Source organism: Erythrolamprus reginae, chromosome 4 (genome assembly GCF_031021105.1).
Source record: "Erythrolamprus reginae isolate rEryReg1 chromosome 4, rEryReg1.hap1, whole genome shotgun sequence".
In the NCBI taxonomy this organism is placed as follows: domain Eukaryota; kingdom Metazoa; phylum Chordata; class Lepidosauria; order Squamata; family Dipsadidae; genus Erythrolamprus; species Erythrolamprus reginae.
The window spans coordinates 81107476-81131144 of NC_091953.1; the positions used below are offsets into that span (position 1 = coordinate 81107476).

At 40.3% G+C, this 23669-nt stretch overlaps 1 protein-coding gene across 4 annotated transcripts in view; it reads right to left on the reverse strand.

The window, feature by feature from the left end:
* The window catches only part of PDHA1 (pyruvate dehydrogenase E1 subunit alpha 1), a 54971-nt gene that overhangs the window by 14266 nt on the left and 17036 nt on the right, over window positions 1-23669 (reverse strand). Inside the window, exons 1-4 of one of the 4 annotated variants that reach the window (XM_070750633.1) lie at window positions 17307-17512; window positions 9713-9727; window positions 619-687; window positions 79-252 (exon numbers count right to left, since the gene is read on the reverse strand). In XM_070750633.1, coding sequence (XP_070606734.1) covers window positions 79-252; window positions 619-687; window positions 9713-9727; window positions 17307-17366 — 318 coding nt within the window. In that variant the 5' untranslated portion in view covers window positions 17367-17512. Of the gene's footprint in view, window positions 1-78; window positions 253-618; window positions 688-9712; window positions 9728-17306; window positions 17752-23669 lie in introns of those variants that run through there. The other 3 variants (XM_070750634.1, XM_070750635.1, XM_070750636.1) reach the window with 3 other exon arrangements.

Genomic DNA, 23669 nt, shown 5'->3' on the forward strand with positions numbered 1-23669 from the left:
AGAATTCTTCATAATTCTTCTTTTACCTGTAACAGTGTAAGTAAAATGAAAGAGCATTTGATGAAATCTACTACCCACCTGGCCATCATATAAATGGCAAAACCCCCGAATAATCTTTTGTTTATACAGCTGGTCTGCTTTCAGTTCCATGCGCCGAATAGTTTGCATAGTTTTATAGTATTGGAAACCTTGTTCTCGAGTCAGTACAGTTGTGGTAGGAGGACCCTCTTCCAAGCGATGGAGGTCATATTTCTGCAAACAATAAATACAAGTGGTCATGTTGTATTTTTAAAATATTTGAGTATCTTCATACACTTAGCATCATAGGCGCCAAGGTTGTACAGTGGTTAGAGGCAATACTGCAGGGCTACTTATGCTGACTACAATTTAGCACTTCAAATCTCACATTAAAAATTTAAGTTATTTTGTAGTTTTTCCTGTAAGTGTATTTCAATCCAAAAAATAATGTTCTCCATTTTATACTTTAAAATATATCTTGTAATACCTTGTAATCTTATTTCAATATATATGAGTTTATATAGCACAACACTAAAATATGTACTAGCTTTAAGTCTAGTATTCGTTTTCTAAAATTTCTAAAATAATAAATCTACTTACCTTAATTTCAAAGGTAGCCTCATTTGCAAAATCTGCATAATTCCGAGAAGTGACAACCACACGAGCAACCTTTCAATAAAAAAGAGGCAAAAAACAGGTATATAAAGATTAAATTAAAGACTTCCGGTTGTGGTGCGGTGCTGTCGCTGTGTGTTTCCCGGTTCTCCGGGTTACATCTGGCCTTTTGCGTTGTTTGATTGCCCTATCGGGCGACCGCGGACCCGTAGAGCCCAAGGTCTTTGAGGGGAAGTTTGCGTGTACCCGGGGGCGTTCGGCGGACCCCCCCCCGGGGGACGGGAGATCCCCCAAATCATCAACCAAAGAGATCAGCTTTTTTTTGCTGATCCGGAAGCGCTGCGCTCTGCTTTATCTTGGAAGCCGCGGTAACGACAAATACCTTTGGGGGTGTTATTGCTTGCTGCAGAAGGACTGAGGACGGTTTTTGGATTTGTGGCATACGTGTTGGATTACTCCTTGCGAAAGGGACATCACGACTCTTTTTCTGAGTCTGAAGAGTGAGAGGCGGCGACTTCGATCTGTGAGTGTTACGAGCCCCCTGGCAAAGATGGCGACGATGACTCGGCGGATTTTACTTGAAGGTTTTTAGAATGAATTTTCGCCACGTCTATCTGAGATTTTGACTTGCCTTAGAACTATCATCTATACTTTAAATTTTCGCAAGGAGAGAAGGTTTAAGTAACGTGCTTTGAAGGTAGGAGAAAGTTTAAACCCCCCGCAACAACTTTTTTGCTATTTGTCTTTGAAATAACACCTTGACTAGTTGGAAAAAAAAAAAAGTAAAGCAGATAAGACTTAAAACAGCAACCGGAAAACTCCGACCCTATTTTTTTTTTCTACCTACCACTTACCCTTCCTTTCCCTTCCATACCCTTTTTTGCCTTAACTTTTATTTTTCTAGTTTAATAATAAATAAATAAAGTTTGTTTACTTTTGAATTTCATACATAGATATTTTTACCTTTTTTCACTTTTTACTACTACTACCTTTTTTCTTTTGGACAATTTTGCACATATTGGATTACTTTTGGATACTTTTGGATATTTGGAAATTGAATTTGGACACTTTGATACTAGGACACTTGAATATCGGATGTTTACTGACCCGGAACTCTGGACAACTTGTTAACTCTTTACTCTCTCCCCCTTTTTTTTTTTTTCTCTCTGGAACTGCGTCACTAAAATTTACTTCATTAACTGCAAACAAATCATTGACCTTACTCTTTGATAACGAAACCGAACTGTACCGAACTTGATCAATTTAATAACACCATATTGCTGAACTAAGAACTCTTGGATTTGGATCGATTGGGATTGAACTTCTTCTAAGTTATTTAAATTTTATTTTGATATTTTTGGACTATATACATTGACAAAAACCCCTTACCCAATTCTGTAATTCATAAAATATTGTAATATTTACTCTAGCAATTGAACTATTTATATAGATTAAATTATATTATATTACATTAAGATAGATTGTGCTATATTTAGGTAGAACATACTGATAGATTACTTTGAGTTGATAGTTTTACTGTATATTAACATTAAACTTTAGACTTTAGACTTTATTATTACTTATCCTTAATTAACTTTAAAGACCAGATAGTAACTGGATTTCTTTTTGATTCTACAACTTATAGTAACTTATAGTAATTCAATGTTTTAAGATTTATTGGATTTAATCAACTTAACTGATTCAACTGATTTAAACCCTTAATAGAATAACCCCCGGATTGATTGATTGACTTTCCCCTTATATTGAATACCGAATAATTGTACTACTGAATTATTACTTTTTCCCACTTTCTCTCTCCTTCCTTTTCCTTTCCATAAATTGTGATATTATTACTGGAAACATATTGATTCAAATGCTATTCTATTGATAACCTGAATCTTAAATATAAATTGTCCTTTTCTTGTTACTTCTTAAGTGAAACAAATTTAAATTCAAATTCTGATATTCTCTTAACAACTCTTTACTAATTGTATCTTAACAAAAACCAAAAAACAAAAGAACCTTTACTACATAAACTGCAACTTTCTATACCACCTTAATCACTTTAACCTCACTACTTCCGACAACATTACATACATATTACATATTACATATTACATAGATACTACATATACATTACATACATTTCTTTACACTACATAAATCCTTTTACTACATTATACATACTATTTATATATTGCTCTAACGACCTCTCCTTAATATAAAAATATAAAAATGTCTGCCTCAAATCAACCAACCCTTATGAAATCTTGGAAGAAAAACCCCAACCAGCCTGCAACACCAAATCCAACTCAGCAACGTTCAACTGACTTGTCAGACAAAACATCTCTCCAACAACAAACACAGGAAATTCCCAATATATCACTAAACGCCTTACTGGAGAAGATGAACAAAATGCAAGACACATTAGATATTAATTTTGAGTCTATTAAAGGAACGATGGGAGAAATGAAGCAGGACATCAAGAAGATTCAAGATCATGCGGGTCATCTTGAGGAGCGAACGACCAAATTGGAAGACCAAATGGATGTTGTTTGTGAAACAATTACCAAGAATACAGAAAAAATAAATAATATTGAAGAATTAACCAACAGGATGGACACCAAATTCCAGTTTTCAGAAGCGAAGGCAGAATACACCAACAAATCCCTGGAAGAGTCCCTTATGAACCTGGAGCTCGAGAAATCAGCCTTTTTTTTGCGTTTTCAAAATATTACAGAAACTGATCAACAAGACCTTCCTCACACGGTGGCGACAATAATAGCTAAAATCATTGATAAATCAACGGACGAAATTTTAGCACAAATGGACGAGGTATACCGGCTTACAACTTCATATGCTAGACGGAACAGACTCCCACGAGAGGTCCATGTACGTTTCCTCAAAAGAAAATTCAGAGACGAAATTTACAATGCCTCCAAGGATAATCCAACTTCTCACCAAGGTCGAGATATAGTAATACTACGCCAAATTCCAAAGCGAGTAAGGGAGAAACGCAAACCCTATCAAACGCTAGCCACCAAATTAAATAGAGAATCTATACAGTTTAGGTGGATGATACCAGAGGGAATGACGGTCACGCTTCTGGACAAAAAATATAAAATTTCCACTCCCGAAGATGCAAGAGACTTCTACGCCCACATCTTGAAGATGGATCAATCGGCCCTTAAGGAATTCGACAGTAGAGACACTCCCCGAAATGAAGAACCTACCTTTGATGACAATCAGACAAACAATGATCAAGAATTACAAATTCAGAATGGCGAGTCAAGCAAACATGGACCAGTTACCCGGGCAAGAGCTGAGGCAAGAAAGGAGAAATCTAAAGAACCAACACTACAACAATAAACAACCCCAAATTACACTATTCTCAACAAATATAAATGGTCTGAACTCATATAAAAAGAGACAAAAAATATTCCATAAACTATTTGAAAACAACTATGATGTAATTTCACTACAAGAAACCCACATTAAAAATGAAGATACCACTCTTTTAGTTATCCCCAACTTTAAAATCAAATCTGAGTTTGAATTCTTTTGTGCTTCCGCCCCCGAAAAAAAGAGAGGTATAGTTTTATATGTTAAAAAAATTTATTCCCCAACATTAATATATAACGATGAAAATGGTCAATTACTAATTGTGCAAATAACCTTACAAAATAAAAGAACAATAAATATAATATCAATATATGCACCATCTGTTAGACAATCTCCCTATTTTAAAAATTTACACAAAAAAATATTAGAATTAGATCTTAACAATTTTGTGATAATTGGAGACTTCAATGCAATAGTTGATGTAAACAAGGATTATAAAGGTAACTCCAAGTGTCGTACTCGCAACATCATTCCCTCTACCTTTCAACAAATAATCTATGAATATGCCTTAAAAGACATTTGGAGATACTTTCACCCTAAATCTACACAATATACCTTTTTTTCTCCCCCCCATCGAACATGCTCACGTATTGACATGGCTTGGTCTAATATAGAAATAATAAATCAAATAATTGATGTTCAAATACTCAATGCAACTTGGGCAGACCACAATCCCCTCCTACTTACAATAAAAGACAACACTTACAATATTCCGCATAGATGGTCAATGTACTCAACAGTGATAAACCAAAAACAATTTCAACATAAAATACAGAATGATATCCCCCCTTTCATTCAAATTAACTTTAATGGCGAGATACCCAACGAAATAGCATGGGACGCCACTAAAGCATATATACGCGGTGTGTACATCTCATATACAGCAAACAAAAACAAAGAAAAATATGCACAACTTCAAAAACTAAACATCTCTCTTCAAGAAGCAGAAAAGCTACTCTGCAATGATCCTAAAAATAATATAACCCTATTAGAAATAAATACGATCAAACATCAAATAAATTTAATAACACAACAACATATTGCCCAAAAGGTTAAAAATGCGAAACAAACATATTTTGAAGCGGCCAATAAACCAGGACGTTGGCTTTCTCTTAAATTAGCTCATCAAAAATCCGATAGAAACATAGATACTTTAGTTGATCCTTTTGGACAACTGAAAACGACCAATTCCGAAAAAAAACAAATTATTCAAAATTTTTATCAACAACTCTACCAAGTCTCAAATTTGGATGCCGATTTAATATCAAAATATTTACAAACAAATGAACAAACAACTATGATAACAGATGACCAAAGAACTCTTCTAAACAAACCAATTTCTATTTCGGATATTGAGGCTGCAATAAACAAACAAAAAAACAATAAAACCCCAGGACCAGACGGAATCCCATCTGAATTTTATAAATTTCATATGGATATAATGGCTCCCATACTCTTAGACATCTATAACAATGCGCTCTCACATGCAAAACTGCCCGCGTCCTGGTTTGAATCCTATATAACCCTTATTCCTAAAGACATTGAAAACAGACACCATTTGGAGAATTATAGACCGATTGCATTACTTAATACTGATTATAAAATATTTGCATCAATAATTGCGGACAGATTAAAAAATATATTAAACAAAATTATTCATTCCGACCAAAACGGATTCCTTCCGGGAAGAAATATTTCCACAAACACAAGAACTATATTAAATGCCTTGGAATACTATGACAAAAACTATGATAAAGCAGCTGCATTAATATTTATGGATCTCAAAAAAGCTTTTGATAGTCTTCAATGGCATTATCTTATAAATCAAATTAAATTCATGAATTTTGGCTCCAAATTTTTCAATCTAATCAAAACTATTTACTCTATTCAATCGGTCAAAATTCTTTTTAACAATGATATCACTAACACAATCACTATAACTAAGGGTGTACGCCAAGGATGTCCTCTGTCCCCACTTATTTTTATTCTGGCCATCGAGACCTTTCTCAAGACTATAAGAAACAACTCACAAATTCACGGTATTATGATTAAAAAAGAACATTACAAACTGCAGGCCTTTGCGGATGACATTGTATTCATCCTACAAGATCCAATTCGAACAGCACCCATTCTATTTGACGAAATTTATAAATTTGGTGAAATATCTGGCCTACAAATCAATAAAAACAAAACACAAATTTTGACAAAAAATATGATACCAAAAGAGATACTTACCTTGGAAGAATTAATTAAAATAAAGACCACAAAAAAAATTAAATATTTAGGAATTTGGATGACTTCGAATTATGCTACGATCAAAAAAGACAATTATGAACGATTAGCTAAAGAAATACAACAAGATCTTAACAGATGGTCAAAATTAAACTTATCTATTATGGGAAAAATAGCTGCCATAAAATCAAACATTCTTCCAAGGTTTCTTTACCTATTTCAGGTTGCTCCAATAAATTTGAATAAAACTTTTTTTAATATTCTTCACAAACAAGTAAAGAAGTTTATTTGGACCAAGAAGAAGGCCAGAATAAAATTGAAAAACCTTCAAGACCTTAGATCCAGGGGTGGACTTGGACTTCCAGATTTTTACATGTATTATCAAGCTACCATTTTAACTATGATTAAAAATTGGATTACATTCCAAAACACAAGACTCTTAACTCTGGAAGGATTTGATCTTCTTGCTGGGTGGCATACTTTCTTGACAGCAGACTACCACAAAATACCCAAATACTTTAAAAATCATTACTTACGTAAAACACTAATAACAATCTGGTTTACTATAAAAAAAAATTACTACACCTCAATACCAAAATGGATATCCCCCAATGAAATAATAACTTTTCCCAATCTTTTCTCGTACTCCAAAACTCTGAGATACCAACAACTACTTGATGAATCAGACGCTCTTATTTCTAAACAACAATTGAATAATCAAGGAATTAATATAGACTGGTTAACATATTTACAAATTAAACTAAAATATGAACAACACAAAAAGCAATTTGGATTTCAAAATAATAATGTAATAGACACGATTCTTTTTGGCCCTTCTACAAAAATGATTTCAAAATTGTACAACTACTTACTAATTCAAGAAAATCCTGAAGAGCAAGTGAAATGTTGTATGATAGCTTGGGCTCAGAATTTTGGATATACGATTAACTTAATTGAATGGGAGAAAACATGGACATCAAATTATAAAATGACAACTGCAATGTCCTATAAGGAGAACCAAATTAAAATGTTTTATCGTTGGCATTTGCCCCCAGCAAGAATATCCAAAATGTTTCCCAACTTCTCACCGACCTGCTGGAAGTGCAAGATCAAACCTGGAACCTACTACCACACATGGTGGACATGCCCAATTGCACAAAAATACTGGACAACAATTCAATCCCTAATCGACCAAGTCATGTCAATCAAATTACCACTCAAACCTGAGCTCTATCTTTTGGGGATATTCAGACAAAATCTTACTAAGACAGAAAAATACCTTATACTACAAATAATAACTGCTGCCAGAATATCATATGCCTCTCTCTGGAAATCAGATCAAGTACCCTCTTTCTTTACAATAATTACGAAAATTAACGAATGTGCTGAAATGTCCAAAATAGCAATGGAAGCACAAAACAAAAATGACTCAGAATATTACGAAGCATGGGAAAGTTGGTATAAATGGGTTTCTCAGAAAAAATACAAAAAATTTTTAATGTAAAGCTTATACATTATCATACCCAAAACTACCTTCAACACTTAAATTAATATTAAAATAAATTAGAAAAGAAGCACCAAAAACTAATCAAATTTGCAACAAGAAAATATATCAAACCTCTTTTTATCTGTTTTCTAACTAACTTAATACACATTACAAACATACTGACTACTTTCAAAATAATCAATCTTTATACACACCCATCATATCACCCACATACTCCCCACCCCACAATTAAACAAAAGTCGTCCATAAAAACGTCTGCATTAAATGCAGACTCTTCTCTCTTTCTTTCTTCCATTTCTTTTTTTTATATATTCCTTTTTTCTTTTCTTTTCTCTCCTTCTCTTTTTCTTTATTCCACCTCTTTATAACTAAAACTTTAATGTCAATATATGTATACTAAGGAATACTATACTTGAGTTACTTAAATAGTAAGATTAAGAAAATAAGAGTTATTACGTTTTTTTTTCTAAAACACTCGTGTACTATAACTCACTTGTATTACAATTTTATTATATGTTTTGTTTTTGAATTCTCCCCCCCTACCCTATCCTACCCCCACCCTTTCATTCTGTCCCCCCTCCCCCCAATCCCCCTCCCTGTTTTTAATTATTCTTGTAAATAAATAAATAAATAAAAAAGATTAAATTAAAATATTTTTTAAAAATATTCCTACCTGCTTCAAGATGATTTCAACTTACATATAACAATTTTAAACTTCTAAAGATTATAATAGATATTTTATAAGCAGTAATTCAGTCTATATTTATTATCAATTCATTCCATTTTGATGCTTGATTCCAATGAACTATGGGTGATTTAAACTAAACAATACAAAAATAAGAAATATTAAAATAAAAATAATCCAAAAATTAATTATAAGATACCAACAAAAAGAAAATATCTCTAATTCACGGTTGAACTGTGAATTTTTGGTGCTTTCTGAACTTGCTGATGTTACATACCAGTAGCTGCTTAATAAAATGTCTGCAAGGAAACAATCAAGCTCATAGAATACTAAGAACCTATTAAAATAAATAATATATTTTGCAGGAAATATATTGAATTATGTGGGTCCCATAAGCACATTTGTATTTTCTATTTTGGAAGGTTTGTAATGGAAAAAGCAGGGAGAAAAAAGCAATGTAATCAGAATCAAGTTAAAATAATGCAGGTAAGAAAAAGAACATTTAAGAAATTAAATGCTTTAAACACTCTACAATAGGTGTTGAATTGGTGGGCCATGGGCTGGATGCGTAACGCGCAGGCCAAGCCCACCCCAGCTTTATAAAGGCAAAAAAGTCACAATATATCAGGTGACATTGTCTATCACCTGTCCAGTTGTGATTATTTTGCTACATGTATGTGCAGTCAATTATTTCCATTTGTGTTCATGCAAGATTTGCTACAGCAGCAAAATGCCAGGGAATACATGATTTAGAAGACACAAAAAGAAACATAATACTGTAATAGAAAAATACAGGTAATCATGAAGTTTTTAGCAATGCTTATATTACTTAGATTTTCTAACATTTTCAGAAAAATATAAATTCTCATATTTCATGTTTCGAAAACCGGTTTTCTCAACTGTGAAAAATCAACAGAATTGTCTATTGAGAGGAAATGCTGAAGCCCCTAACTTTGGTCTAGCACAGACGTCTTCAAACTTGGCATAGCTAGCTGGAGAATTCTGGGAGTTGAAGTTCACAAACCTTAAAGTTGCCAAGTTTGGGGACCCTTGGGTCTAGCATGATAATTATGCTTGAAATAACTTTTACTGAACTGAATATTTTAAAATTACAAGAGCTACCGAGATTTCAATTTTCAATCCAGGAATAAATAGACCAATAAAATAACTAACAAATCAGAATGGAACATATTTTTTGCACAACAAATAATGGCTTGTTATGAACATTCATACAATTAAAATACTGGTCTTACCTCACTAACAGCTCCCTAAAGCAGTAGAATTGGGGAAAACAAAAATAGAAAGGAATATCAGCCACCATCACACAGATGTGGGAAAAATAATTCCTTAGAAATATATTTTAGTACCAATTTTATTTAGCCAAGTGACCTATTTATTCAGCAGAGTTCTTTTTTATGCAACGGTAAAACTTCCTTTAAAAAGTTATTGCATTGTAATATTTCAGCATAATGAAGAACAGATGCTGTTATTTTTAATGCACCATTCAAAGTACAGTACTCTGTAGCAATTATCCCTATTTGTGTACCAATCTTCATATACACAACCCCAATCAAAAAGATTTTCCTGCTGATTTTTTGTGAAGCAGACAGATTATCTGAATCTCTCTAAATCAGGGTTCATGCTTGGGCTGAGAATGAAGATTTATTAGTTGCTCTTGTGTCATTTCATGGCTTAAAAGGAGATAAAGGCATAAAGGAATCGGCACTGTTTTGCATTGGACTGTCTGCAAGATTGAGAATTTGAAGCACAATTTTGCAGATTCCACTCCTTCTAATTTGTTCATTACAGAAACAAAAGATTGAGGACTCAGCCTATCTCTCATTTTATGTAATTTCTACTTGACAAAGATCATCTGTGGATTTAGGGTTTAGTTTTATTAATTTATATAAACTTTTTTATTGTTTAAAAACCACCAAGAATAGCCTAACAGAATAGGCATAAAATCAATCAATCAAACATACAGACGCCCCGAGAAGGGCGGCATACAAATCTAATTAATAATAATAATAATAATAATAATAATAGTATAGGTATTGATATAGAAAACCTTTGTTTCAAGTGACATTCCATCTATTGTTTTCAAGAGTAGGGAAAAATGATCAGCTATTGTTTTACATCTAGTGTTAAAACATCATTTTCCTTACTTGTTTATGTGACCTTAACCACTATTGGTGCAATAGCTCAGTGAATCATATGAACTTGTAAATTGTGGTTTATTCAATAAACCAGTGATAAAATCATGGTTTAGTACAGTACTCTATTAAAACCTAAGTGCAAAGAAGTCCACTGAGGTTTATTATGGGCAATAATTTCATTAAGCCCCCAAATTTTGGATTTTTAAACAGACCTTTTATTGGAATCCTTCAAATCCATTCTCAAAGAATCCCAAAAGTAGAATTTTTATTCTAACATGCTAGTTACTATGAATAAAAACTTATAGCTTGTTGATATAAATTGCAGAAAATTTGCTTTAGAAAAATTAATTTATGACAAGAACACTCTGAATCATAGATTTATCCCTATATTAAAAGCTGGGCTTGAAATCTCATGCAGGGTATAACCCTGTTTCCACTGAAGCATCTGATGCTTATGACAGCCCTATAATATACTTTCCTTAATACTGTTAAATCACACATTGGAACAAAAATATCTCCTTCAATTACACCTCCCAAGCCTGATCAATTGCTTACTCTTTATGGCAGCGGCCCCCAAACTACGGCCCGTGGGTCGCATGCGGCCCGCTGAGGCCATTGATCCGGCCCGCGGGTGAGTGACAGGAACGTCCATATCCTGTGCTCCTGGCCACTGTTCCCTCTAGCGGCTAGGGGAGCTGGGCATCGGAGTTGGGGCGGGGAGCGGCAATGAAAGTGCAAGGAAGTCTTGCACCAGCTCCCCGTTCCACTGCCAGCCTGCCATGCGCTTGGGGGGGGAGGCTAAGCACTCCGCTGCAAACTTCAAAGAGGCTCGGCACCGGCCTATCCGCGCGGGCAGTACTGGGGGCGGCAGTGGCTCCCTCTCCTTCCCCACCACCTATGTCTATCGCTGGTGCCTCCCGCCAAGGCAGAATTGCACCTGGAGGAGGCAGTGAGTCTCTGTGCCTGCTCGCTGAGGCACCTCCGCATCCGAAGCTGGAGCGACAGCGGCGAGAACCTCCCCCTTGATCTCATCTCACCGGAGGTAAAGAAAGGCCTGCGGAAAGCCGAGCTGGGCACAACACACACTTACACGCACACACCTGCCTCCTCCTCCTCTTTAAGTTGCCGGGTCCCATTTTCTGAATTGAATGGGAGTCTGGGGTCGGAGGGTGGAGGCTTGTCGGGTGAGTCTTCCATGGGGTGAGAAGAGGGAGGGTGAAAGAGGGAAAAGAGAGAGAGAAGTGGAGAGAAAAAGAAAAGGGAAAGAGAATGGAAATGAGGGAGGGAAAGAGAAGTGGAGAAAAAGGAAGGAGGGAGGGAAGGGAGGGAGAGAAAGAGAGGGAGAGAGAAAGGGAGGGAGGAAGAGAGTTAGCAAGAGAGAGAGAGCAAGAGAGAGAAAGAAAGCAAGAGAGAGAAAGAAAGCAAGAGAGAGAAAGAGAGAAAGAAAGCAAGAGAGAAAGTAAGCAAGAGATGGAGAGAAAGAGGGTGAGTGAGAGAAAGCAAGAGAGAGAGAAAGAGAGCAAGAGAAAGAAAGCAAGAGAGAGAAAGAGTGAGTGAGAGAGAAAGAAAGCAAGAGAGAGAGAGAGAAAAGGAGAGGAAGGAAGGAGGGAGAGAAGTAAGGAAGGAAGGAGAAATGGAGGGAAAAGGAAGGAAGGAAGGAAAGAAGGAAGGAAGAAGAAATGGATGGAATAAGGAAGGAAGGAAGAATGAAATGAATGAAGGAACGGAGGGAGTTTTTCTGTGTGTGTGTGCGTGTGTGTAAATTTTTTTAAAATTTTCTCTCAACATACCGTATATTCAAACAATACAGTGTACCATCTAATTTTCCATGAATAAAATGTGATATTTTGTTAGTAACTAATATCAATCATCAAAAAAGTTGCAAAAGGTTTTTTTTCTAATGTTGTCGTCCAGGTACTACATACAGTGATACCTCAAGATACGAACCCCTCATCTTACGAACAACCCGAGATATGAACCCGGGGTTCAGAAAAATTTTGCCTCTTCTTGCGAACTTTTTTCGTCTTACGAACGCCAAACCCGAACTTCCGGGTTTGGCGTTCGGGAGGCTGCTGGGAAGCCCCCCGGCTGTTTTAAAAGGTAACAGCTGGGCAGCGGGGCTTCCCAGCGGCCTCCCGAAGCCGAACCCGGAAGTTCGGGTTTGGCGTTCGGCTTCGGGAGGCTGCTGGGAAGTCCCCCGGCTGTTTTAAAAGGTGACAGCCGGGCTGCGCGGCTTCCCAGCAGCCTCCCGAACCCCGAACTTTTGCCGAACTTCCGGGTTCGGGAGGCTGCTCGGGAGCCCCGCAGCCCGGCTGTCACCTTTTAAAACAGCCGGGGGGCTTCCCAGCAGCCTCCCGAACCCGAACCCGGAAGTTCGGGTTTGGCGTTCGGCTTCGGGAGGCTGCTAGGAAGTCCCCCGGCTGTTTTAAAAGGTGACAGCCGGGCTGCGCGGCTTCCCAGCAGCCTCCTGAACCCCGAACTTTTGCCGAACTTCCGGGTTCGGGGTTCGGGAGGCTGCTGGGGAGCCCCGCAGCCCGGCTGTCACCTTTTAAAACAGCCGGGGGGCTTCTCGGCGGCCTCCCGAACGCCAAACCCGGAAGTTCGGGTTTGGCGTTCGGCGTTCGGGAGGCCGATGAGAATCCCCCAGGCTGTTTTAAAAGGTGACAGCCTTTTTTTCCCTTTTTTTTTGTTCTTGCACGGATTAATTGACTTTACATTGTTTCCTATGGGAAACAATGTTTCGTCTTACGAACCTTTTGTCTTACGAACCTCCCCCGGGAACCAATTAGGTTCGTAAGATGAGGTATGACTGTACTTTTCTTTTAATTAAATTCCCTCCTTAATGTTCCTTCAAAAAGTACAACACCAATTATATTTCTAACTTATTAACAATTATGCCAAAGTGCTTCCTTCTTTCTTTATACATTTTTCTATAAACCAAGAAAACCTTGTATAGCCAATCGGATGTTAAAAAAAGAAAATTAAAAACAAAACATAAACATATATGAATTTCAGACTTCTTCCCCCCCTCTAAATAGTACGTTCCCATTTTGTTTTTTTCTTTAAAATAAGGTATGTGCAATGTGCATAGGGATTTGTTGATAGTTTTTTTTATAGTCCAGCCCTCCAGCAGTCCGAGGGACAGTGAACTGGTCCCCTGTGTAAAAAGTTTGGGGAACCCTGCTTTATGGACATGTTGTAGGCTGATTGCACTTTAAATATTCAAAGAGACACATTATCCAAGAATCCGAAAAATAGAACTGAAAAATCCTGTTTTCTCTAGCTGTTTGTTTACAAAATACACTCATGATTAACTAAGCAATGGTTACTCAAATGTCCAGGCTTACAAAACATGCTGAAATCTAAATGTACTGTTCATAGACTGTTCACACGATCTTGTAAATCTAAATATTTGCCTAATTTGTTGCAGGATCCAATCTGAGGCAATCACTGGGACCAGAAATTTAATCTTTCAAGCTTTTAGACTCATGCTGGAGCCTGTCCTCAGGGAACTTCTCTCTCTCAGCAGAATGTGTGTGACAGAGAAGCTCCACAACACATTCTGGAGAGACATTCCTGAGGGTGGGCTCTAGCATGAGTCCAAAAGCTTGGAAGACTAAACATCTAGCCCAATCGTGGGTTCTAAAACTTGTTGCTACCATTTTGCATGCACGTGATTCGTCTGCACATGCGCAAAAGCATCCTGGACAGGGGGGGGCGGAGCCTCCAGCCACTACCGGTTCGCAGAACCAGGCTGAACTGGGAGCAACCCGCCGCTGCTCTAGTCCTGATGACCTACTCAGTTTGGATTCTGCAACATTATTCTGAAACACGTATATTTGCCTTTATTCACCTAATTGGAGGTTCTAGTCTGCAAAAAGCCAGATGAGGAGATGGCAAAAGATTCAGAAGACTAATTCTACCGAATATGGGTTGCCTGAATATTTCCTTGTACACAGTGTACACAAATATTACGCAAGTGGTATTTTGGAGGATTAATCTTATTATTGAATAACCACAGTGCATTCAGTCAATTCAAAATGTTAATAAACCTCAAATTTGAATATTTAAGAAAATAAAAGTGAGTTTTGGCTTTCTTAGGAGAATATCTATGTGTGCACAATCATTATTGGGCAACTATTAGAATGCAGAAATATTATGTAACTGAATAAAAAATGAACATTTGCCCACCTCTTATTTACATTTGTTAAACTGAGAAGAATAAACAAACAAATCAAAATGTCCAAATAAACATTTCTGATATTTCCCAAAAAAAAATCAATGACCTTTCTTTTAAATAACAGTCAAAAACCTTCCATTTGTGGAGTTTGTCAGTTTCTTCATCTATAATAATACCAGCCCGTATCAGTACCCCACCTCCACCTTGCTGGTGTCAAAAGGGGGCTCTCTGCCTGTTACTGATCTAGTCGCAGATCCATCCATCTGGTCCATGAAGAGTCACTTCATCTCATCAGTCCATAAAATCTTGGAAAAATCTGTCATCAGGTATTTCTTGACCCAGTCTTGCCATTTCAATTTATGTGTCATCTTCAATGGTAGTCGGGTTTCAACCTTCCTTACTTCGGGCATGTATCTGAGCACTGAACACCTTGTGCTTCTGGGCACTCCAGATAAGTTGCAGCTCTGGAATATGACAGCACTGGAAGATAATGAGTTCCTGGTAGCCTCATTCTTGATTCTTCTCAAATCTTTGGAAGATAATGTGTCTTTTTTTCTCAACACGTTTCTTGCCACGCTGCTGACTATTTGCAATAAAACGTTTGATAGTTCTGTGATCGCAACCCAGTATCTTAGCAATTTCAAGAGTGCTGCCTTCCTCTGAAAGACTTTTTACAAGTTTTGACTATTCTGAGTCAGTTAAATAATTTTTGGGCCATTTTGCCTGAGGAAAAGAAGCTAATAATTACGCACACCTTGTCAAAGAGCCATGATAGTGAACCTATGGCATGTGTACCGGAGATGTCACGCAGAGCTCTCTCTGTGGGCATGCGTGTCATTGCCAGCTGCTCTTCTGTGTTTGGGCATGAGCATGCACATGCGCACGCTCCAGTTTTGGCACTTAGTGCCAAAAAGCATAGCCATAACTGACATAGGGTGATCTCATTAGGCCACACCCTCCCTCATTACACAAATACATCTTATATGCTCATATCCACTAAGCATTCAAGCTTATACAGCTTGGGGGTAGGAAAATATGCATAAAAATGATATGGTCAGAATATTCACTTGCCTAATAATTGTGTACACAATGTACACCTGGTATCCTACTATGCAAATAGAGCAGGAAAGAGCCTAATCAAGTTGTAAAATCTTGTGCCTGATTTGCATTCACACACTGTATTAAGGCCATTGCTAAGTCTATTAAATAAGTCAGTTAGAGTAAGGATTTTCTACCTGGGGCCATGTAGCCCCCTTGAGATGTTTCAAGTAAGCCACAGGTGAAAAATATGTAAGATGTATGTAACCCATCATAGAAAAGGGGATCACAGAAAAGCAGTCTATTATACTGCAAACACTCTGTTGCAAATACAAACATATATTCTATTTACAATCCAAGTGTGTAAGGGGCAACTGACATGGTTTTGTAGTTTCTTAACTAGCATAGTTACTTTATATTTTAATTTAATTTTTAAAATCTCTTTTAAAATGATTTCAGGTTTATTAGCTTTGAACAACCTGGAGACTAACTCCAGATAAGAAAAATATTTTAATACAAATTAGAATCTGGTTTATCTCTTTTGTGAATTCCAAGCAACCTTTTTCTTACAATTACATCCCTTCTGACATCAGACCTTAATTTAAGGAATATGTGTGATATTATGGAATACAAATATGTAACATGTTTGATTACATGCAACTGATTTCCTATGCAAAGGGGAGGTTAATCCTGCAAATCCTGCATTTTTGTTGCCTTAACTATAAAAAAGGAGTGGGTTAGGGGATTAGGTTTTCCTCTTTCATAAAGAGATCCCACTTTATCAGGATACCCTAATAAATTGCTTTTAAATGATCAGTTGCTTATTGGGAAGGAAAACCTAGGGCCACATTTGGCTTTCAGTGGCAAGCTTTTTCATCAATAATGGGACCTGGAAAGGGGGAAGGCATAGAAGAAAAGTTACAAGCGGGCAGGGGTGAAAACCGGGTGAGGAACACGCAATGTTTCTTTATTTTGGCAATTTTAGATGTCTGGACTACAACTCCCAGAATTCCAACTAGGGAAGACTGCTGGCTGGAGAATTCTGGGAGTTGAAGTCCACTCGTCTTAAAGTTGCCAAGGTTGAGAAACACTTGGTATATGAAAGTATAGGAAGAAATAATCTATGGAATATTTTTTTAAAAATATATTGTAACCTCCACGTCGAAACTGCCTACATCAAGCCAATCGCGGCCCCAGCGATTTCCTTCTCTTTTCTTATGAAAGCCCCAATAGGTAAAAGCGTCCCAGCCCGCTTGGGTGGCGGAGAGATGCAACCAAGCTCAGAGCTATTTGCCGATAGTGGCAAGAAGACGGAGCCGCTTTGCGCCCGCTCATTCAAGGCGCCCCCCCCCGGGATCGTGGGAACCCCACGCACTCGAGCCAGGGCTACCCCAGGGGGGTTCCAGCCGCAGGGACCAGGTGCCTGCGAGCGGGGGGCCATTTGCCGACGCTTCCTGACCCCGGGAAACTCACCGGCTTTGAGGCGGCCGTACCTTGTAGCAGGCGGGAGAGGGCGGCCAGCATCTTGCGCATGGAGTGTGCCGGATCCCCGCCTGCCACAGGCTTCTAGTGCAAGGCCGGAGACGGAGTCTCCTTCAGGATTCGGCGTCTTGCCCTTCTTCGCCGCTGCCGGGCAGACGAGCCCTTTGCCCAGAGTGACAACCGAGTGGCTCTCGCCTGCCCCCTGGCGGATCCCGAGAGCTCACGTCGTAGCTTGGTTGCTGCGCTTCCCTTCGACACGAGGAGGCAACAGTGCGAATGTGCAATCCTTCCCTTTTCTCTGCGTTTAAAGGTGTGCCCAGCGAGCCTAGGAGGAAAGCGCCGCTTCTGCTGGTGTGTCAGGCCTCACGATTCTTGCCTCTTGCTTCTGGTATTTCTCGTGTTTCCACGCAGCTAATGAGTATTAGAAGACGTATTGTTCCTGGCTTCGGGAAGACGAGGATAAACGTCCTTTATACACCGTTGCAGGATGTAGATACACACTAACCACATTGTCCTACTGGAAGGGGTGGGCCCGGAGGGGGGGGGGGGGACGGGGGTCACAGTGGGGTGGTGAAAATGGAGCTCTACCCCAGAGCACCCAGTTTGTACTGAAAGATGTTGAAAGAAAATGCAGGGCCTCCTGCATAAACCATGCCTCCAGTGTGGTAGTAAAAATTTTGGTAGCCCTTCACTGCCTACCAATCAGTGAATACTTCAGTTTCACCCGCAACAACACACACACACACACAAAATGGATTCAAACTCAATGAAAACCGCCCAAAATGTGACTGCAGAAAATACAACTTCAGCAATAGTGATCAATGCATGAAATGCACTACCTAACTGGGTTTTTTTAATTTTTATTTATTTATTTTGTCCAATACATAATAAAACACAATGAAGGTTATAGAGGATATAGTAGAGAAGAAATATGAGATATAGGAGAGACTATATGACACGGGACGGAAGGCACGCTAGTGCGCTTATGTACACGCCTTACTGAACTCTTAGGGATCTGCAGAGGTCAACCGTGGATAGTCTAAGGGTAAAATGTTGGGGGTTAGGGGATGATACTACAGAGTCTGGAAATGAGTTCCACGCTTCGACAACCTGATTAGTAAAGTCATATTTTTTACAGTCAAGTTTGGAACGGTTAATATTAAGCTTGAATCTGTTGTGTGCTCTTGTGTTGTTGTGGTTGAAGCTCAAGTAGTCTTTGGTAGGCAGGTTTCTTCCCCAAAGACTTTAAACTTAAACCAGTGATGGCGAACCTATGGCACAGGTGGCACATGGAGCCGTATCTGCTGGCACGCAAGTCATTGCCCTACCTCAGCTCCAACGTGCATGTGTGTGCCAGCCAGCTGATTTTTGGCTAGCACAGAGGCTCTGGGAGGGCATTTTGACTTCCAGTGAGTCTCAAGGGGTGGTGGGGAAGAGCGTTTTTACCCACCCTCAGCTCCAAGGAAGCCTTTGGAGCCTGGGGAGGGTGAAACACAAGCCTACTGGACCCATCAGAAGTTGGGAAACCGGCCATTTCCGGCCTCCAGACGACCTCTGGGGGATGGGGGAAGCTGTTTCTGCCCTCTGCAGGTATTAAATTATGGGTTTGGGCACTCGTGCAGGCGCGATAGTGTGCGTGTACACTCTTGGCAGTTGAGGAGAAAAAGGTTCGCGATCACTGCCTTATACTGTCTATAGTTGATCTCACCCCATTCCTATGAAGTCTGTAAAGGCTGTGTATAAGCGTGTCATTGTGCCTACGGTCCCGTCCTACTCTCCTATTGTCCAGATTTACTTTGTTTTTGTTTATACCATATCTATTATCTTGTGAACATTTTGACAAATAAAAAAAAATTGTCAATTTTTTTTTAAAAAAATGCAGTTATTTAGTTGTAATGTTATTTTGGTTGCTTTTTAAAGAAAGTAAGATAGGAAAAAAGAAGATTTAAACACTAAAAGAACTGTGTTTCTTTCTCCAAGAGTTTGGAGTTTTCACCTGAAAAAATACCACTTGAATTAAAATCCAATGTTTGTTTTGCTATTTCAATAATTTATATGATTTTCCCTAATAAAAATACCACCAGGATGGATTGCATTCAAAATAGTACTGTTAGGCTTGTGCAACTCAGAATCTGAATTAGTCCAATGAAACACTGAACATGAGTATATTCAGCTTTATTTATTTCAAGATAAAGTGTAAATCCAGGCTTCTTTAATCTCCTGCCTTAAACTAAACAGGCAGAGAAAGAATTGACATTTTATAGTATCAAGACTACTTAGCAAGCTGAGTTAGGTTACACTCTGTGAATGCTTTATTTTTTTCAGTACAATAGCATGCAAGAAGAGCAATAGAATAAGCTTTACAGCAATTTTCTCCAAAGCTGGCTTACTTTCATTGTTGCCTGCATCAACTTCCAGCATGCACTTTGCCAAAAAAAAGGAGGGGGCTAGGTAAATTCCTAGGGAGGGGGGAGGGCGAAGGAATGCATGAGAGACTTCTTCCACCAGGAGGAGATACTAACCAAGGCCAAGTTCTCAGAGTTACCAGCTGATGCACAGTTTTCCCAAAACAAAAGTACTGAGTGCAACTGGTGGACAATGAACTGTGGGTGGCCTAGATGTGAAAAGGGAGTTTCCAGTGGTGGGATTCAAATAATTTAACAACTGGTTCTCTGCCTTAATGACCTGTAGGGTAGGGGAGGCTAGGTGGCCATGTGACTGGGTGGGTGTGACCAATTTAGCAGTCCATTTTCCTTTGTCCTTCCTCAGCTGTATCTGCTCAGCCTAAGGCATACATTTATTTAATTAGAACCCCCTAATCCTATTTCTAAGCACAAACTTTCTTGTCACTTGCCTAACTTAATTACAGCCAGGGCCACCGATAGACGGGTATTACTGGGACTGCTGTCCTGGGCGCGGGCAAATTGGAAAATTGGGGGGCCCCGGGCCCCGGCGCCCGCCAAAAACTCCCCAACCCCGAAGACAGCCGCGCCTTTCGACCTCCGGAAGTGCTGGGCCGGGGGACGCCTCCACCGCGCAGGTTTAGGAGGCGGAGCGGCGCCGGAGGAGTGTTAGCGGCTCAGAGCCTTTCCTGGAGCGCTCCGGACGCCCCTCTCGACGGCCCGGCTGCCAACCCGGGCGGAGGCGCGGTTAGGGAAGGCGCCGCCCTTCCCGCGCAGCGCAATGCCAAAGCGAAAGCGCTGCCCGTCCGACACCTCCGTCCGACCCATCCGATGCTGGCGCCTCCCTCCCTCCCTGCCTGCCGGCCCCTGCGCACCCCAACCCCTCGAACTCCCACGGAAGGCAGTCCCCGTTCCCCCCCCGCTTGCCAGCTCTCGCTTTGGTGTTTCTCTGGCGGAAGCAAGGCGGTTGAGTTGCTCCGAGGTTCCGCTTCCAAGCAACCGTTTGCCGCCCCCCCGCAAGCCCCCTGCCCAAAGCTGCAAGCGCGAGATCCTGGGGCGAGGGGGAGGCAGCAGTCCTGTGCTTTGCACTGGGGAGGTGCAGCGGGGAACCAGGGCGGCGCGGCACAAGGTGAGCCCTTCCAGTGCCGTGTGGAGCCCTTCTTGACGCTGCCTCCCCCCCCACTGCTGGGAAGTTCTGTTTCTATGGAGCTCCGGGAACCCAGGTGAGGCTTCTCATCTGAAACCTATTTGTGGAAGAAGTTGGGAGAGGTTGGTGAGCAGAGCTCTCCTTGCAGGAGGAAGCCACCCCTCTGTGCTGGGAGGGAAGAAGGAACAATGTTCACCATCTCCCAGGACCACCAAGCCCCCTTCCAGCAGCACATGCGAGGCTCCTGGCCTGCCAGCTCTCAGCTTCTCATTTCTGCTTTCTCTCTCTCTTGCTCTTTCATTCTTTTTTCTTTCTCTTTCTTGCTTTCTCTCCTTCCTTCCCTCCTTCCATTCCCCCTCTCTATTTTTATTTCTCTTTCATTCTTTCTTTCTCTCTTTTTCTTTCTTTCTTGCTCTTTTTCTTTCTCTTTTACCTTCCCTTCCTCTATTTCTTCTTTTCTTTCTCCTTCCTACCTTCTTCCCTCCCTCCCTTCCTTCAGTCCTTCCTCTCTTACTCTCCCCTTTCATAAGTTTCCTTGCTTCCTTCCTCTGTTCTGTCCCTTCCCCATTTCTTTCTTTCTTTCTTTCTTTCTTTCTTTCTCTCCCTCCATTTCTTGCTTTCCTTCTCCTTCCTCTCTTCTTTCCTCCCTCACTCCCTTCTTTCACTCCTTCCTCTCTTACTCTCCCCTTTCACACCTTTCCTTGCTTTCTTTGCACCCTTCCTCTGTTCCTGTCCCTTCCCTCTTTCCTTCCTTCCTTCCCACTCACCGTCCATTCATTCACCCATTCCTCTCTTGATCGCCCCTTTTACCCTTCCTTCCTTCCTTCCTTCCTTCCTTCCTTCCTTCCTTCCACCCTCCCTCCTTCCTTCATAGCTCACCCTCGCCTTTCTTCCGTTCCTTCCAGATGGGAGTGCCCCCTCAAGACACCCGCCCGACTGCTGGTACCCTGTTTTTTCTCTCCCCTCGTCCTTTCCAGCTCCTCGCTGGCTGGGGAATTCTGGGAGTTAAAGTCCAGATATCTTCAAGTTGCCAAGGTTGGGAAACACTGGCCTATGGGACCGCCTCACTTGACGTGAAGTGGGAAATGATCCCTGGGGGATGGAGTGGCTTGGCGACTTAAAATAGTTTTAAAATGGCGGGGGGGGGGGCAGACACTTAGGCTGTATGGGGGCCCAAAATTCCTGATGGTGGCCCTGATTACAGCAGCAGCTTCAAGTTCCTTAAAATAGGCCATTAAAAAAGAATAAAACAAACAGGATTTCCTTCAAAATAACTCCTAATCATATGTTTCAGATTACTACACAATAAACCAACCGAGAATTGCACCAATTAAGACTGTAACTAAAAACCCCAACATTTGGGAAAGAGAACCACTCTAAAAGACATTAGCATTGCATTTCTCTGAATGTACCATATACTTTTATGTAAATTGATTTGTGATGCATTTAACTCATGGAATGACCTTTTGTTACTACTTCCAGCAATATTAATCTGAATTTCTTACTTTAATTTAAGATGAACAGATTTCAAATTCTATAAACCCCATTGATTTGCTCTCTTGCTCTCTCTCTCTCTCTCTCTCGCACACACACACAGATCTGCTTTGAAAGGTAAATATTATATATAAAGAAGCTGTTAGAGGGACAGGGGTGTCCTGTAACCAGAGGCTGCTAAGAGCTGCTAAGGTGGAACAGTGATGTGTGCTTGCCCCCGTGGCTCTGAGGGCTAGCGGAGTACAGCAGAATTCTGCTACTGCACCTGGACAGGTAGCAAAATCGCACACCATGGCGTGTCATGCACGATTTTGCTACCTGCCCAGGTGCAGTAGCAGAATTGTACTGGACTCCGCTAGCACTCAGAGCCACGGGGGAGAGCACACGTCACAGTTCCACTTCGCAGCCCACCTTAATGCTGATTAAATCTAAAAGAGGTCAAATTAGGAACACTGACCAGAAGGTGACTTCCTGATAAGTAAAGAAAGGTCCTGTTTAAGTTTCATTTGGAACTGGAGTGGTAACAAAAAAAGAGAAGAAACTTTTTAAAGTTAAATAGGCTTAATACAGTAATTACACAGCTAAGCAATTTAGGTCCTAAAACATGGGCAATGAACAGAAGAAGAAGAAGAAGAAGAAGAAGAAGAAGAAGAAGAAGAAGAAGAGGAGGAGGAGGAGGAGGAGGAGGAGGAGGAGGAGGAGGAGGAGGAGGAGGAGGAGGAGGAGGAGGAGGAGGAGAGAATGCATTATTGGGGTCGATTCATTAAGATTTCTTGCAGAGGGAGGAGGAGGGGAAAAAAGAGCACACACACAAACTCCCAGCTCACTTCATAGTGTCCCCCAACCCCTCCCCCAAGCCAGGCCTGCCACTGTTTCAAAATAACATTGATTAAAAAGAAAATGGGTGATGATCCTCCTCCCAGCTTTGGGACTCGTAGACGGATTCAGGCAAAGGGGAAGCATAGTGTGCTCGGGGCATGGCGCTTTTCACCTTCTTCCCCCGCTATGCTGCCATGAGGCAGACCCAGCCACAGTGTGCTCACAAGGGCTGGCAAGGCAAGCAGCCCTCAGCAGATCCCGAGCAGAAGGCTGGCACAATGAGTTCCACTTTGGATTGGGATGGGGAAGGGAGTGGCTTCCAAGCCAGGTAAGAAAGTTACAGGGCATTGAGACACATTGGAAGATGGGGGGGAGAGCAGGTGAAAATCAACACACACATACACACACACACACCAGCCTCCAAGGAGGCATTAAGAAGGGATAGGAGATGGTCTTTTTCTCAGCCAAGCTTGCATCCTCCCAGGGAGAGAG